Source organism: Macrosteles quadrilineatus, unplaced genomic scaffold (assembly GCF_028750875.1).
Source record: "Macrosteles quadrilineatus isolate MER2022 unplaced genomic scaffold, UCM_ALF_1.0 Scaffold_5__1_contigs__length_97177068, whole genome shotgun sequence".
Lineage (NCBI taxonomy): Eukaryota > Metazoa > Arthropoda > Insecta > Hemiptera > Cicadellidae > Macrosteles > Macrosteles quadrilineatus.
The window spans coordinates 38,750,019-38,767,312 of NW_026542598.1; the positions used below are offsets into that span (position 1 = coordinate 38,750,019).

A 17,294-nucleotide genomic window follows, 5' to 3' on the forward strand; every position below is an offset into this window, starting at 1 on the left:
ACACAACATAGAAAAACTTAATATTTCGTCCCAGTTAGGGACTTCATCAGAAGGGAGAAGAAAGAAAACTTATTTAGATCAAAGGTAGAACAAGAAAATAACCATTAAAAAATATCCAAACAGTATGTAGATTATATTTATAGGAGCTTCTTTTCACAAACATAAATTTAAAAGTCCTAGCTAGGACGCTAGACTCCAGCCCGGGATTGGTTTTAAAATTACTTCAGGCTATAGCTAGGGGTTGCGGCATTATCACTTAGAAAAAACCCATTGGTGACTTGGCAGTATTTCAACCCGGGACGTCAGGGACCAAAGACCACTAGACCAGCTCGCTTCCCCTTAAAAGAGGTTGCCCTTTGAATTCATCAACGACTTTTCCATAATCACCTTTCATGGCCTTACAGTGGCTTGTTTCCAGCACCAAGAATTACATTTTGAGTATTCCGGCTGAAAAATCCAATCTCACCTCCAGTCTGCCGGGTCGCATCAGAGCCTCATCAATCATGTCACGTCGGTTGGTCATCCCGATCACGAGGATGTTGTTCAGTTGTTCCACACCGTCTATTTTGGACAACAGCTGGTTGACCACGGTGTCGTGCACGCCGGTGCTGCCGCCTGACGAACCTCTCGCCTTGCAGATGGCGTCTATCTCATCGAAGATGATGATGTGCAGCCCGCTGTTAGGACCCAGCTGCGAAGTTAGCCAGTTGTTGATAAGAGATAACATAGTGTACAAGGATGTAGGTGAAGGTCATTTGTCAGGATAACAAGCTTACCTGTATGAGTCCACTTCAACACAATAGCTATTTGTGTATTAAGAGCGTAAAGTATGTCATTGCCGCTTGAGAACCGTAGATGGCCGCAATCTTTAGCTTAGTGCGGCTAAAGATGTAAACTGAAAATATCCCTCTCTGAGTCCATGTCAAAAATGTCCAAGTTCAAATGAAAACTAAATAGTGCCTATTTTAGTTTTTACTAACTTGTGTAATATAGTAAAATCAATAGAGCATAAAATCCTACAAAAATACTTTTTCTCTGTTCATTATAAGACTTAACCCAAACTACATAAGCACTTGTGTACAAAATAAATAAATAAATCTGCTACAATTTAAAACTGAAAAAAATGTCAGATCCATTCATAAAGGCTTTGATGAAATTGTAAAATCATAGTTACCCTCTTTTCTTCTTCTTCAGCATCAGCGAAAAGTCTACGAACGTTTGCTTCAGATTCACCAACGTATTTGTCTAGAATCTGTGGCCCGTTGACTATTTTAGGTTCTCTGGCGTTCAACATTTTTCCAATCTGCCGTGCCATCAGGGTTTTACCAGTGCCAGGCGGACCGAACAACAAAATGCCCTTGACGTGCTTGCAGCCTGAAAATAAACATCTGAATTATATCACGGTGAAAGTATTATTCTCGCATACAGTTAAATAATTGATAACATTATACAAGTTTGATTCAAAGTATTAAAAGTGATTAAAAAACGATAGAACTATTTTTGGATTAAAATGAAATGTATATAATTTTAAGTCGTCATGTTATAAAATCTAGATATTAAAAATAGATGTATTTAAGTCACAAAGTTCTTTATTCCACTTGATTCGGGATCGGCTTATCAAAATGGAACAACAAAAATGTCCAACTTACTGTTGAACTAGTCCTTGCAGAAAATGTACATAACTCACAAAGTTAGTCATTTGTTTGTGCATAGTCTTTTTTCACAACATGTATAACAGTTCAACATTTGCAAACTGCCTTTTAAAAGCAAAGTTTCTAGTTCGGTACCGACAATAATCACAAGTTTCGATCTTACGCAAGGCAAATCTACTGTAGTAACTGCATTTCCTGGTTTTAAAGACAGAACTTTATATTAGTAAAAACGATAAACATTTAAAAAAAAATAATAAAATCTAAAAAGATTAAAAACTAAAAAATGTTTATATTTATCTCATAATTAGCAAATGCAAACGCACAACTTAAATGCTAATCAGGAATAAATTACTATAACTATTATACATTTTAACATATTCCAAATCACTCGCTAGGTCTAAAATATTTTCAGAAAATGACAAACACCTAACTGCTCCACGATTTCTTGTGGGAATACTCGAGACGCGAAGGCTCTTCGGAAGATAGCGTTGAACTCATTGTCCAGTCCACCGATTCCCATACTCTTGAAGTCCCAATCAGGGTTTATGATTGACTGACGGACAACTTTCCTGTGAAAAGTCACAAAAATTAAGTTTTTACGATTTTACCGGGCAAATATAAATTTACATTCTTGTCACTTTTTTAAATACGAGTCTATATCCTCATATGCTACCTGTACAAAATCAAAATTGTACAGTTATATTAAATCACTTTTTACCATAAACTTACTCATAGTTATGAAAACAGTTTTATCGATTTTAAATACATAATCTGTTGTTTAACAATAATTTACAAGTAAATAACAATACCAAGCAGTTAATGCATTGATGATTAACTTATTGGCTGAGCTGCCAATTAAAGACTCCTAACAGATTGTGCCGTAAACATCCAAAATTTGTATCTCGTTACAATCAAACTGAAACAACTACGATTTTGGTTGGACTGAATAGAATGAGCCCTATCAACAAAGAGTTATTTAGAGATAAAGAAGTAAACTGATAAACGCTTACAATCACTGAAAGTTTTTTTTTTTCACATCAAAACTTAGTTGCATAGGCCTAGTACATTCTAAAGTGTACGGAAAAAAAACATTTTTTAAATTCTAAACATACTGTTGGTCTTATATAACCAGCATTAAATTAAACCAGCATGTTTGAATTCCTAGTTGTCCATTGTGGGCTTTTTAAAAAAATATCTTGTTTATAATTCATTATTTAATTCAATTAGTTTAATTGATACATATTAACACATACCCTTTGGCTTTTCCAACCAGATTGAGGGAGGAGTTCTCTGCTTTTTCAAACTGAATCATGGTGTCCCCCAAGCACCGTCCCATTCTTGTCTTTCGAGGTTTAGCATCCTGTCCGTTTTTTATGGCACTTATGTCAACAGCTGAAATATTAAAACAAAAATCAAAAATGGAAATAAAATTATTATTAACTTGGAACGAATGGATAATTTTAAGTAACAATTGTGAAATTAAGGATTAGAAGTCTTTAAATAACAAACTTAAGAGCATAAGGCGAGCAAACTATAGTTATTTGTGTAACTAGTGGTGAAAGTGGCACTTTGCTGCACACGAGAGCAATGTTTACGCACTCGCCTGCGGCTCGTGCGGAATGTGCAGCAATTAGCAGCTTTCTGTACTATAAACAGTACAAGGAAGCCAACTTTGTGGGGTGACTGTAGGAAAAATACTTTGCCACATAGTAATACACCCATTATCATTGACTAGTGTAGTAAGCTTTATATCACATTTTCTATAAATTCTTATGTGTGTTATATTGGTTACATTGTTGTTTGTTTAAAATGGTTTTGAAATTTGTTAAACAAAAAGACACAAATAACAAAACAGCCTAAAGGCTACATAAGCCGGACAGAACCAAGCAAATTGTCTTTACCTTAAGTTTGTTATGGATTTATTCATAAGAAATATATTGAATCGTGGTACAACATTACTAAAACTCTCAAACATACACTCACTAATTGTTCTATATTTTTTATCATTATCATATTGTTAGAATGCGTAATGAAGTACTGTTGGTAGCTCATTAGTTTTAGATCTAATGTGTACATACCTTCCAAACTTTTCACGTAAAGGCTCAACATCTTTTTCTCCAGAAACTGGAAAGCCAGGAGTTGGCCAACAGTGAATGCTTGGCCGGAAAACTGCATGATAAATTCCTTGGCCATCATGTCAGTGTCGTACGGCTCAGTGGTGGATCTGGAACCAACGTAAATGTTACGGAAATTTAAATAATGACTGAATCAAGGGTTAATATCAATGAGGACAGAGGATACAGAAATCCAGTCAGAACTCTATGTCTAGAGGTCATTTAATGGATTTTTTTTATTATACTCATCTTGGTTTCCAGGAAAATTATATTAAATGATAAAAATACAACACTATGATTCATACTTAATCAATAATTTCCAATAAGTTGGGAGACTAAAACAAATGAGTGTGTAATGTCAGAACCAGCAATAACAGTCTTCCTTGCAACGAGTAGGGCCTACTATGAGTACTCAGGACACACTGAGCCTAAACAGGAAAAAGGAACTCAATGCGCTCCTGAGTACAACACACCTCTGTCATCTAATTGAGGTCATCTGGTACTTTATAGTGAAAGTGTCAGTCTCCAAGCAACATTATTCTCAGAGGCGGCCCTACATATAGGCGAACAAGGCAGTGCCTGGGGCCCCGCACAGCGGTATTTCATGTATTAAGAGCTCCGCCCTTTTGAACTTTGCCTTGGGCCCCGCAATCTCTAAGGCCTCCACTGATTATTCTTTGCGCCTAAAGCTGGATTTTCCTAGGCATGAAAGCAGAGAGCAGAGTCCGATCTCCTCTTGTCTTAGTAAATTAAAGGTAATATTTTTCTATAGAAGTGGAGCAGACTACTGGACTGGAAAATGGCTTCCTCGCAGTCTGCGTCTAGGATAACCCAACTTTATGCGCAATTGTGACCTTTTTAATCGACTTTAACTTACGATTTCTTTTGCAGAAAGTCAGCCTCGAGAGTGATGGTGCAGAGGCACTCTGAGCTAGACGTTGGGTTGAAGTGGTAAGGCTTGACGTCAATGTCCTGGCCCAGAGACAACGTAGCCCACTTACGTTGCGGCAGACTGAACCCAATTTGACCCCGAGGGATCTCCGGGTGGTATTTGACAGAGAAGACAAAGTGCTGTCCCGGGCCAGTGCTGACTTCGATGTGTCTGTAATGTTTGATTGCATTTACTAACATGTATTTTACTTCACTTAATTACTAAGACATTTTATGTCAACTGAAATACCACCTCCAAAAATATGTTTTATTCTACTAATTTCTAAAACAAATAAAAAAGGTGCAGTTGAATTTCAATTATACTAATAAATTGGGAACATACAACATTCTGAAAGTCAAAAATCCGGATGATTGGATTTATACAAAATTTGGGGTATCATACAGGAAATAGGCCGAGTCAAGCCAGGCCTTTACTATTGCGATCGCGGAACGCATCAGTAGGCCTACGGATGTCGGGATTGAAAAATTCACTCTATCGCGGAGGGTGATTTTCCAAGACCGTGGGAGACAAAGATGATGTCTACAAGACCGCAGAAGATCATTAATATTTTGCCGCAATTGCAGAAAACGATAACAATGCATCCATGACCTCGAGAGACGGTGATCATGTCTACAGGACTGCGGGGTAGGGTGTGGATTTAGCCGCTATCATGGCTTTTGCCTTCTTTAATAATTTATTCTTATATTGCTGTGGTTTAAAGCCTTCAAAATTCTTTCTGTACGCGATTTTGGATAATTGGAGCTCTACTGTAATTCAATAGAATTAAGGTTCAGCTAGCTTGTATGAGAAAATTGGTGTTCAGGGACTTGACTTATAAACAGACAATAAGGTCACATTACATTTTAATGCCAAGCGAGTTAAAAGGTAAGCTTAAATACTTAAATTACTAATAGGCCTATATAAACTTACTAATATATAAATATATTAAACTTAAAGTATTTAATTGTTGTTGTTAAACTTTCTCTTTTAAAACCAATGACAAAAAATACCTCTAGAGCCTAAAGCATGAGAATCGTTAATTGAAAGATTGGTCTGAGAATCTTAAAATTGTATGCAGTTTAAACTGAGTTTGTTTTCTGAAAGCTTAAAAAACAATTAAGCTACCAAAACCAAATATAGAAAAAAAAACAATAGGTACTAATCACTGACATTAGTGTTTCAAATACTCTTAAAGTCATAATTGAAGTCAGCAGAACAAAAATTACAAGGCATTTTACAAATCTTATTCGCATAAATTGCAAAGTTGAATAAACAATTAATTATTTTCTTGTAACGTATCTTATAGGTAACTTAATACCCTGAATTAAGGGATTTCTTGAAAACTAATAAGGCCTACCAGCTTAGGTAATGTAAAATGACTATTTATTTTTTTAATAGGCCCTATAGGCTAGGGTCTATATAAACTTACTGAACATCATCAGGGAAGTCATCTTTGCTAGCAACGGCGCAGTTGGTGCGAGTAAGCTCATCAGTAGGACACCTTCCTGCTTTCATGCGCTATAAAAAATTACACAAATAACATTTCCATGATTGGACAAGAGCACAGAGAAGTAAAATACAGAGCAAACGTGCTTAAATGGAACTGTGCACTTTTAGCTCTGGAATGGTGGGGCGGAAATATACTAGTATCGAGCAAGGAAGAGCCTGAATGGCTATTGTTCACAACAGCAGTTGTAGCACATGCTCTTCCTACACCGTGAGTGCTGTAGTATGTGATGGTGAGAGGGGAGCAGAGAGCGGAAGGGGACGACCAATAGAATTTGCACTAGACACAAGCGACTGGTGCTAGAGACGACATAAATGTTTCCTCTTTATCTGACTTCTCTGTGGTATGAGCTAACTCGAAACAGTTTAGGCAGCTAAGTATTGCTAGCCTGGTGGTTAATGTTTCGAAATGTGAGACGAGAATGACAGGTTCTATCCTTGTCATATCCACAAAAAATAATGAGGTATGGATCCTGTTTGAATTCTTTTTCCTCTGGCCTAGAGAAGAAATATGTTTACTCAAAAAACCTAGAATGAAAAACCACTAGGTAGGCCTACATAATGGCTTTGATATAAGGGTAACTTAGGTCTAATTAATGAGTTTAAAGCTTTACAGGGGCCATCTTTGCTGAGGTGCAATCAAGGCTGCACTTAAGTTTAAGCCACACATTCATTCGATTGAAATTTTCGATTAAAACTATCAATATATCGATTATTTTGTTTGATTGTAAATATCGTTATTATCAAAGTATCGGTTGTTATCAGCTGTTTCTAAATCACTCAAAAACAGTAACGATAGGTAATCTAATATACTTAATTCAAGTTTTATCAGATGAAATTGTAATTCAAAAATAAATATCAATTCAAATATTTCAGTTGATGCAAGTTAGGCTGCCTATCGGTAAGTTAAATATTGGTTTTCAATGGTTGTTATCAGTATGTTGAGTAAGGACCTGGATTAGCAAAAAAAAACTCATTGACCGATTAATTTTTATGACATCAGCTTTAAGTTTCACAACAGTTCAATGTTGCCAGGCCTACTTTAATATTAGTAACTTGTAGTAGGCCTAAGCTTAGTTTTACTGTATATTAGAAGGAACTTACTAAATAACCACTTAACCATGAGAACAAACTAAGTATTTAGGTCAATTGTTACGGATTTATTTTAAATTTATTAGACTTCGAATACATTACACTCTTGCTTGACTAATCAATAAACATGATTCACCCTTCCATGATTTGAAGAAATTACACTTACCATGACTGACATCGTCTTCCAAAAACAAAGTGGAAAAAATTAAGTTGTAAATCAGTATTTACAACTTCCTCATAAAACTTTACGTTAAATACACAGGATTTTTAACAATAATTAAGCAAAGACGGTAATATTTACGAAGTCTGAGCCACTGAAGTCTGCTCCTACTGTAATCATTACCAAGAGGAACAGACGATGCAAACAGAAACGCAAACCCGCAATGCAGCTGTGTGGCAGAAGTCAGAACTGAGTCATAGAACGTTAAATTACAAATTACAAATCAAATGCAATACTATAAGAAATTAAAAACTGTGTTTATCTAGATGAAGCGGCTAAGTTTAGTCTAAGGGAGTATGTTTTATCTAAGGGAGTATGTTTTATCTATGGTTTTATCTATAGTTTAGTGTATACCATCCTTGATAATGAATTTATTTGCATAATCAATAATCACGTGTTTCTATTTATCATGACTTTGTTTATCATCCAAATAAATTTACAGTTGTTGAAATTCTCAAGTCAAGTGTTCGTAGAAAAAGCCCAGTCTAAAATGCTAAAACAAAAAAAAAATTAAAATACCGGAGTACTTCACTTCCCTCCGTCAATTTTTCAATTGTAGCCTCTATATTTGATTTTAGTGCAGTGAAATGAGAAGGCAGAGGGATTTCCTGGGACAATCGAGGCAACAATTGTGATATTTGTATTACTTTGAAAGTGCCCGGACATGACTTTATAGAATTCACCTGTCTGTGATAGAGGCCCAGTATACAAGTTGTGTTTCTTGGGTGGAAGTTAGCAGGATGAATGAGAGGAAGCAATGACAAGATCCTCCGTTGTAAGAAGGTTCCGAATGTAAGACGTCAATACCGACCGCCCCAAGCTCTGATTGGAAGAGGGGTTGCTTCAAAGCCGAAGCCCTTTGTCCGTAGAGATTGGGGCATACTATATTATCTAAAATAAACCGATTGGCTTGGTTGTATGACATCAGTATCCAAACAAACTGTGAGACAGAGACAACCCCTTTGCCCATGGGTTTATTGTAAACATTGTATGTGCTTGTTTGTTTTTTTTTTTAAGGGAGAGGAGGGAAAATGCTTTTATGCATACATGTGACCAGCAGCCTGTGGTGTTAGACTCCTGAATGTGCTGCCTGACGCTGCACTCGGGCGAGCCGCATCCTATGTACCTCCTTATTGAGAACGTCTGCCCACACCTCCGCTCCACGCCGTACAAGAGTACGGACTGGACCAAAGGCATCAACAGCCTTTCGCGACTGGACCCAGGGCCTCTGACATTGGCCATCAATCGGCTAAGAGAAGAAACAATCCTAGCGGCCTTGTTCGCCGCACGAGAGATCTCACCAGCAGCTAAACTTGTATAGGTGCTCTAGATTCTCACTTAACTATTGATATAGGGTGGTCATACATGATTGTACACATTTTAAGATTAAACAAATAAATAAATAACCAAGCAACTTGGAAACAAAGGAACAAGGGTAACAACAAATTAATAATTATAAACATTTCAATGCAGTCATTATAAAAAGTAGTTATAAAAAGTTTGTAAAATCACCTAAACTGTTATTGTAAGTAGTTATGTTTTCTTCTGAGCAGATGAGGACATTTTAGACTATCTATATTTTGGACACTTCCCATTCGTTCAAACTGCTTGTACCACCATTTTATAGAATTGTTATATTGGAGACTAACGGTCATACTCTAAAAAAAGCCTTTTTCAAACAGTTTTTGAGTTTTTACAGATCTGATTTCATGAAACCAAAGAACATGAAGATGTGCCCCAGCGGCATGAAACAGCTGTAGTAGTTGATGCTAACTACAACATGGATCGTTTGACCCAAAGGTAACAGGTAACATATAAACCATTTTATAAACCAAAGAACGCACTTTGCTTTTTCTTGCACACACTTCTGTCACACTTAAGTCATTGAGAAGAAAACATAACCTACACTCACAGTTTAGGTGATTTTTAAATACTTTTTCCTAAACATTGCTCTCGTGTGCAGCAAAGTGCCACTTTCACCACTAGTTACACAAATAACTATTTCCTACAGTCACCCGACAAAGTTGGCTTCCTTGTACTGTTTATAGTACAGAAAGCTGCTAATTGCTGCATATTTATACTTTGCCGTATGGTTTATACTTTGTCGTACGGTTTATACTTTGCCGCACATCAGGATTCCAACGAAACAACACAAAAAACAGCGTGGTTCTATTATGCACCAAATCCGTGTACGCTTGGAAATAGGTTGGCAACACTTAAAGATAATAATACTATGAGCAGCTTACTTACTTACTTACTTACTTGATGATGTCCCACTAGCATCGCTCCTGCGACGTGGTCGTCAAATGGGTAGAAAAACAATAATAGGCCTAATTGAACAAATCTTCTACTTTAAAATAGGCCGCTTCACATAAATATTCTTTTAACATCTTCTTAAATTTATTGAAATTTTGCTCTTGGATAATGTTCCTTGGTAGTGAGTTGTAGATCTTGACACTACTAAAATATGGGCTCTTGCTGGCCAAAGTTGAGTTAACTTGGGGTAACTGCCAGCCGATTGACTATTATAACTACGATTTAACCTGTCATTTTGTGTTTATAGTTTCGGTATTTCTGAACTTTCTGGGCTTTTCTTTTAAACGTTTTTAAAACATTCCTACGATCTTAATAAACAAGAAAATGTATAGTGTTTGAAAGACTAATCAGGGTGTCCACAAAAAATTTGTCATTAATTTCCATGACTTTCCATGACCATTTACCATTGATTTCCATGACTCACGAACTTTACACGCAAATTATAATATAACATACACACACAAATAATACTGCCTGGACATGTTATTTTGCAGAAAATACTGAAATATGTAATAACAGATAACAATGGAGTACAATAGGTACAACAATAAACTAAAACAAACCGAAAACTCATAAAATAATACAACTGTAATAAATTGAATTGTCGAACATTTTTGAGAAATCCTGAAAAATGCTACAACAGTCCGGGTTACAGCTGACTAGAGCATTGAATGGTCCCCTCAAATCCATCCATAATTGGAAATTTCCATGACTTCTTGCCTATTTCCCTGACCAAAATTGTTTTCCATGACTTTCCATGACTATCCCTGACTTTCCAGAATGTGGACACCCTGCTAATTATTTATATGCTTTATAGTGACTGTAGGAAAAATATAATGTGTGCAAAAGGCCTTTGCCCACTAGTTACACAAATAACTACCCTATTTCAACCAATTTTTTTAATTAATGAAATTTGTATCATTATTTTTTTGCAGTTACTGTATAAAACTGTTTTAAATATGCTATTTAAGGCCGGCCACACACAGAACCAGGCGAGTCGGGGCGCGACAGGGCACGACGAGACGCCTGACTTAGGCCCCGTCTTGTTGCTGTCACACACAGAATGAGGCAGGGCACGTCAAGTAAAAAGTTTAGCCCCCATAAACCTGAAAATTAATATAGGATTTTTTTTATTTCTGAGCCTTAAGCCGATTTAGCCAACTTTTAAATTTGACTTTATACTTGGGAGCAGAATAGAAAACAAAATTCAAAGTCATACCTCCCACAGAGGAGTGGTTTTTGAAACCCTTAAGATATGAACGTTGGCCCTCTCTTTCCTCAGTTATCAATACCAAGATAAATTATTAGTTATTCAACCACTGTAGTAATATCATCACTGTATAGTCTTATCAAAGGGTGTAATCTTTGGTCGTATAAATTATTACAGTCTTGTATGTAAATTTTATCAGTTGTAAAATAATCCTTATCAAAATTAGCCTTTAAGGGAATAAATCACATGACCGCGCATGCGCAGAAAGTTCTGCCCGGCAGCGACTTGCCTCGGGGCATAATTTTGGAGACCTTCGCATTTTGCCCTGAGGGCGCCCGGGGGCGTCTTTTCGACGTGCCCTGCCTCGCCCGGTCCTGTGTGTGGAGCTCCATAAGCGCCCGTGCAATTCCCGTCGCACAAGACGCCCCGGGGCAAAATGCCCTGTCGCGCCCCGCCTTGCCTGGTTCTGTGTCTGGCCGGCCTAATGAAACAATTCCCATGTTTCCAAGTTGCTTGGTTATTTATTTATTTTGTCTTAGAATGTGTACAATAATTTATGACCACCCTGTATTTTAGATCATATTTGCACAAAGAATGCCATAGACAAAATGTAAATTAAGTCAAAACTTGAACACAAAGAAACTTTTCTAATTGTTGCTTTCTCCTCCTATTCATAGTAGGTACATGGGGAAAGTATTGTTTTCATCATAAATTACGAGTTTGAGTGGATATTTCCGTTTACAGATTTTGATGAAATTTCGTAATTGGGTACAAATCCATGGTATCTTCAGGTGTTTTATTTTTTGACATTTAGATTTTTTAGGCTTGTGGTGATTTTCTCCTAAAACCCAATTTAGAAAAAAACAGCCTGAATGGTTTTTGTTAAAATTTTGTATGTTACAGCCCTTTTAAAACTCTTAACACTATGGTACAACCCAATTGCTGTAAAAAAAGGTTCAAAAGTTATTGAAAATTATGTGATTTTTCCATAAAATAAACAAAAATTCTGATTTAAATAAGCTTGACCAATTTAGATTTAAATTTAGTATGTTATACGTTGGTACTTTTAACTGTAAACAAAAGTGTACCTCCATTGCTGTAAAAGTTGAGGTTAAAAAACTATTGCAACCTCGTGTGATCTTCAACAGGGCCTTCCGAAGGGGGGGGGGCAACCTGCCCTGGTCGCTGTGACTGAGGGGGCGCTGCGCAGCGGCTATTTGTATTATTAAAATACATACTATTAAGATATTCAAATGCGACTATTACTGGGGGGGAGGGGGCGCCATGACCACGTTTGCTCCGGGCGCCGCCAACCCTAGGGATGGCCCTGATCGTCAACCCATAAAATGTTAATTTATCTTTTCATATACGGTATTCCTTCAATAGTTATAGGGAATGTAGAATGTGTGCAATTAATATAATATGTTAACATTGTAAATTTTGAGTCATTACAATGATCTCTTTCGTATTAATTTTTATAGCATATGTAGTTGTTCTTTTCAATTTAATTGAGTTTACTGTAAAAAACGGTAAAATGAATATACTTGGAAAACAGGTTTACAATTTATTATTATCAATATAATAATCAGAACACTAAGTATGATTTGTGATAAAAAATAAATGTACACAGTTAAGAATAAAAAACATTTTGTAAGATATCAATCTAAACTGATATTTTAGTCAACCCTTACTTTTAGCTTTGTACTTATTAACACTAAAATATGTACAGCAACATTTTTTCATGGAAAATATATACACTTCCTAGATTTGTATATCTATTTTACATTTGCACTTGTAAAAATAACAACAAACCCAACAAAAAACAGAAAAATAGCTAACAAAGTCCTGATTAAAATATATAAAGATACATGCACAAAATTGCATACAAAAGATTAGGCCTATTTTCAAAATTCAACTATACCAATAGGTAGGTGTACAACTATATGTAAAACTACATGTATAACTTATTACAGTAAAAAGATTGCAAGTCAGTTAAATGCACACATAACGAACGTGGATAGCTCCGATCCTTTGGCAAGACTTTTACTTAATCAAATTTATCAGCTTAAATTTACAGAGATCATAATTTAAGTAAGTTATTCTCGAGAAAACAAGGCATACACACGTAAAACTTTGGCCCCTCCAACCTGCTCATTAGACCTTACAACGTTTTTGGCTACGGTCAGCCTTGAGTGAATGATTTGAATAATATTGGGGAGCTGTCAGACGTTTTTAAAAAATTGTTGGACCTGAAGAAATAAGTTTATCTCCGTAAATATGGCATTATTTCAGTTAAGTTATCAGCTCAACAAGAATTAAAATCCTTCGGAGCTATTACAAATAAATGAGCATTGAAGCTACAATTAATGGAGCTTTGGGGTCTTCCCAGTGAATAAAATTTGCAAAGAAATATCATGAACTAAGAAAATATTTTGCAATATTATTTCATCATTAATTAAAAAAGACCAAATTTATACAATGAAGATACATAATGCATATATAAGGTAGCATATATAATGAAACAAATAACAAAGATTGGTTGCAATTGACAAAACAAAAATATTTACAATCATCTTCTACTTCTATCCATATCAACTTCTAGTCCATACAGTCCAATACATCCAACGTCCAAGTTAGTGTCTCTAATTACAAATACAGTAGATTGTATCAGGACATATAGAAACAAAATAGGTAAAATTGATAGTTTATTGCCTAATGACTGTTTATTGGGTGATTTTGTGTCTCATTCTGTTAAAAGACTAGATAAGAAAATTATATAGACTCTTATTAAATGTGACACATAATAGTATACATGCCAAATAGGGAAATAGGCTAACTAAATTGGCTGAGAGGAGAAAACAGAAAACTACTAGTGAATGAGAAAAATTATTTAAAAAAATATACCCGGAGAATGCATTTATTATATACAGTCAATATCAAAATTTAAATGAGCTCTTTTACGTCCTAGGGAGTATCAAATCAAATCAAATCAAATCAATCAAATCAATCAATCAGAAGAGTAAAAGTCAGCTGTTGTTAACAAAGTTAACTTTGACACAGTAAACTTTCATTGTGTGCAATCGCGGTATTTACTCAGGGGAGGTATAGAAGAGGCTACGATGACAGCTGTGGGCTTCTTTTTAGCTGAGGGAACGCCTTTACCGTAACAAAACGGTCCGTAGCCGTCAGCCTAGGTGGTCTAATGGATAGCGTGCCGGGCTGACATACTGCAGGTCCCGGGTTCGAATCCCACTGGTATTATTAAACTTTTTGTCCAAGATTTTTTTATTATCAGCAAGTTTGGTTGGTTTGGTTAGGTTATTATAGTTTAATTTTATTATTAAGTCATTATAAAATGTTATTTGAGCTATTTCTAGTTTTATTTAATAAACAGAATTATTTTAAGCTTTTGTTATATTTTCTTTATCAGCAAGTTTGGTTAGTTCGGTTAGGTTATGATAGTTTAATTTTATAATTAAAAATAATAAAATTGAATTTGAGGAATTTATAATTTTATTTTATGAACAGAACTATTTTTGCGATTAGTTAACCTTCATTGCCAAAGTGTTCTTTACTACAGCGCTGTTCACGGAGGAATTTTGAACTAAATGCCTCATTCGTACCTCCCCTAAGTCAGACCCGTGCAATCGCATGTATTGAAATTAGGTATCGATTTATCCGGTGTACCTCGGCTTTGCCTTGGTCGTGAAACTTGAGCTCGGGTTGAAAAGAGTCACTTTCTGCCCTTGTGATGAAATATTTTAACTTATACAATTTGCGATAGAGCTTATGTATTTTTCTTAGTGGTACTTACTTTTAAATTTGAAGTTTTTAATCCTACATCTAAATTCTTCAGTGCAGAACTTAACATAGCCTTTTTCATTTTCTCTCTTTCATATTCCTCACTTGTCTCTAAACCTTTGTGTTGAGCTGGTCTTTTACTTGGAAGTTTGATTTTTGGTTTATCTTCTTTAGTTTTTTTTAGGTTTTGGTCCTTTGGTTTTTCTTTCTTAACATTTAAACTATTTATATTTTCTTGGGATGAATGGCTTGCACCAGAACTCGACACTTTTTCTAATGCTTTTGAGATCAAAACATCCGTCAGTTTATCTATTTTATTTTCCTTCACCTCACGTTTTTTCTTTTGGTTATTTTTCACTTTAACCTCTGTTTTATTATCCTCGCTTTTACTTTTTTTAAGAGTTTTATTTTCAAGAATATTGGCTTTAGCTTTAAGTTTTGCAGTCTTTTCTTTAGAATCTTTAATGGTGCTAAAAGCTTCTGACAGAAAATTTTTTCTAAGGTCATTGACATTTTCTTCAGTCTTCATTTGAGGTTTGTTTGACTTTTGTATACTTTCCGGCTTTTCTAAACGCCCCAAAGCCTGTTTCAACAATTGGTTTTGTAAATCATCAACTTTTTTGTGTTTGGCTGACTTTAGGTGGTTATCTTTTGATTTTTTGTGTTTACCAAAGGTTTCCTTAAGTAATTTGCTTTTCAATGTTTCAGAGTTGTTCTTAACTTTCTTTTCCTTCTTCTTCGATGTAGCTTTGTCAACTCTTTTCTTATCTTTCAATTTTTCAGAAATAGCTTTGCTTTTACTGGGTTCCTTTGCTAATGAATTACTGTCGATAGTTCCCGAAATTTCAATGTCCGGTTTTTCCGTGGAGCATTGGCCTTCTTTTTTACTTTCCAAAAGCTTGTTAGCTGCCATTTCTAAACTACAGTCATTAGGTGGAATATCTGCGTAACAATTAAGCTTATTACTATGGGTTTTATTTTTTTTCTTTGGGACGTTTTCATTTTTATCTTCTGCACCATTGCCATTGTAAATTTCCAGAGAGGGCTTTGATAAATGATTTTCATTTGACGATTTATGTTTTTTCTTAAGTTTTTTGGATGGGTGTAAATTTTGAAAAAAATCTGTAGCAGTTTCATCTGTTTGGAAACTATCATTGAGATTTGCAATTGGATTGGTTTCATCAAATTTCATATCTTTTCTTTTCTTCTTATCTACCATTAAAGCCTTGCTTTGCAGAGATAATATAATGTTCTTCTCATCTTCCCTTCCTTTGATTGAATCTACTTCTTTTGTATGATGCTTCTTTTTTTTCTTTTTCTTACTTGGTATATCAGCTGTCTCTAAATTTTCCACAGCACCATTATTGACTTTATTAGTACTTCCGTCACCTTCTCTTCCTTCTCCTTCTCTTCCTTCTCCTTCTCTTCCTTCAGTGACAATACATTCATGTAGAACATCTTTTGAAAAGTCTGTAGCAGTTTTGTCATTTTGGAAACCCTCATTGACATTTAAATTTGGATTAGTTTCATCCGATGTCGTATGTTTTCTTTTCTTCTTATGAAACTGTTTTGGAATTATAGTTTCTTTATCTTTTAGTGTACTTGAAATGTCACCATCTACGTTTAAAGCCCCGGTTTGTAAATCTTCTTCTTTAGTATGATGCTTCTTCTTTTTCTTTTTCTTACTAGGTGTATCAGTTGTATCTGAATTTTCCATACAATTATCATTATTTACTTCATTAGTACTTCCGTCAACTTCTCTTCCTTCGGTGAGAATACGTTCATGTAGATCATCTTTTGAAAGGTCTTTAGCGGTTTTGTCTTTTTGAAAACTCTCATTGAGATTTACATTTGGACTGGTTTCATCCGATGTCATATGTTTTCTTTTCTTCTTATGAAACTTTTTTGGAATTATAGTTTCTGATTCTTTTAGTGTACTTAAAAAGTCACTATCTACGTTTAAAGCCTCGGTTTGTAAATCTTCTTCTTTAGTATGATGCTTCTTCTTTTTCTTTTTCTTACTAGGTGTATCAGTTGTATCTGAATTTTCCATACAATTATCATTATGGACTTCATTAGTACCTCCGTCGCCTTCTCTTTCATTTTGTGGTACATCTTTTGAAAGGTATTTATCTTTGATTTTTCTTTTCTTCCGGTTGAGATTTTGGGTGGTGCTTGTTAAACACTGTGGCTCTTTTGAAATGAAATCCGCCCCTTCATTAACAACCATACCTGCATCAGCCTCTTCCCCATGGCAACCATCCTTACTACTATTCAGTGTGTTATGCAGATAATCCTTATCTTTCAGTTTTTTCTTCCTTTTCTTTTTCTTTGCACTGCACCCATTATTATCATCCATCAAATCAGAGTTATTTAAAAATTTGGATGACTCATCTTCCTCTTCATTGATATCTGACATAATCAAAGAGCTATGAAAATTGTCCTTTTTCCT

At 35.3% G+C, this 17,294-nt stretch overlaps 2 protein-coding genes across 2 annotated transcripts in view; both read right to left on the bottom strand.

The window, feature by feature from the left end:
• Window positions 1–7,646, bottom strand: part of LOC128993895 (vesicle-fusing ATPase 1-like) — a 32,281-nt gene extending 24,635 nt beyond the window's left edge. The window contains exons 1-8 of the mRNA XM_054417969.1: window positions 7,462–7,646; window positions 6,127–6,215; window positions 4,644–4,868; window positions 3,731–3,876; window positions 2,906–3,044; window positions 2,079–2,221; window positions 1,175–1,374; window positions 467–691 (exon numbers count right to left, since the gene is read on the bottom strand). Of these exons, the coding sequence (XP_054273944.1) occupies window positions 467–691; window positions 1,175–1,374; window positions 2,079–2,221; window positions 2,906–3,044; window positions 3,731–3,876; window positions 4,644–4,868; window positions 6,127–6,215; window positions 7,462–7,473 (1,179 nt within the window). The 5' untranslated portion in view covers window positions 7,474–7,646. The remainder of the gene's footprint in view (window positions 1–466; window positions 692–1,174; window positions 1,375–2,078; window positions 2,222–2,905; window positions 3,045–3,730; window positions 3,877–4,643; window positions 4,869–6,126; window positions 6,216–7,461) is intronic.
• Window positions 7,647–11,283: 3,637 nt separating this feature from the next.
• LOC128995538 (glutamic acid-rich protein-like) lies at window positions 11,284–17,261 on the bottom strand. Its single transcript, XM_054420556.1, has 2 exons — window positions 15,098–17,261; window positions 11,284–11,522 (listed from the first exon to the last, which is right to left on the bottom strand). The coding sequence occupies exons 1-2, from the start codon at window positions 17,259–17,261 to the stop codon at window positions 11,284–11,286; spliced, it is 2,403 nt and encodes an 800-aa protein (XP_054276531.1).
• Window positions 17,262–17,294: the final 33 nt, after the last annotated feature.

What these genes read in the sequence shown, in the direction of transcription:
- LOC128995538 (XM_054420556.1), bottom strand. Translation starts at nt 17,261, where the DNA reads ATGTCAGATATCAATGAAGAGGAAGATGAGTCATCCAAATTTTTAAAT. An exon ending in AGAAAAAGTGTCGAGTTCTG is followed by an intron (nt 11,523 to 15,097) that starts GTGCAAGCCATT and finishes TTGTTTCATTAG; the next exon opens with GCCGGCCAGACACAGAACCA.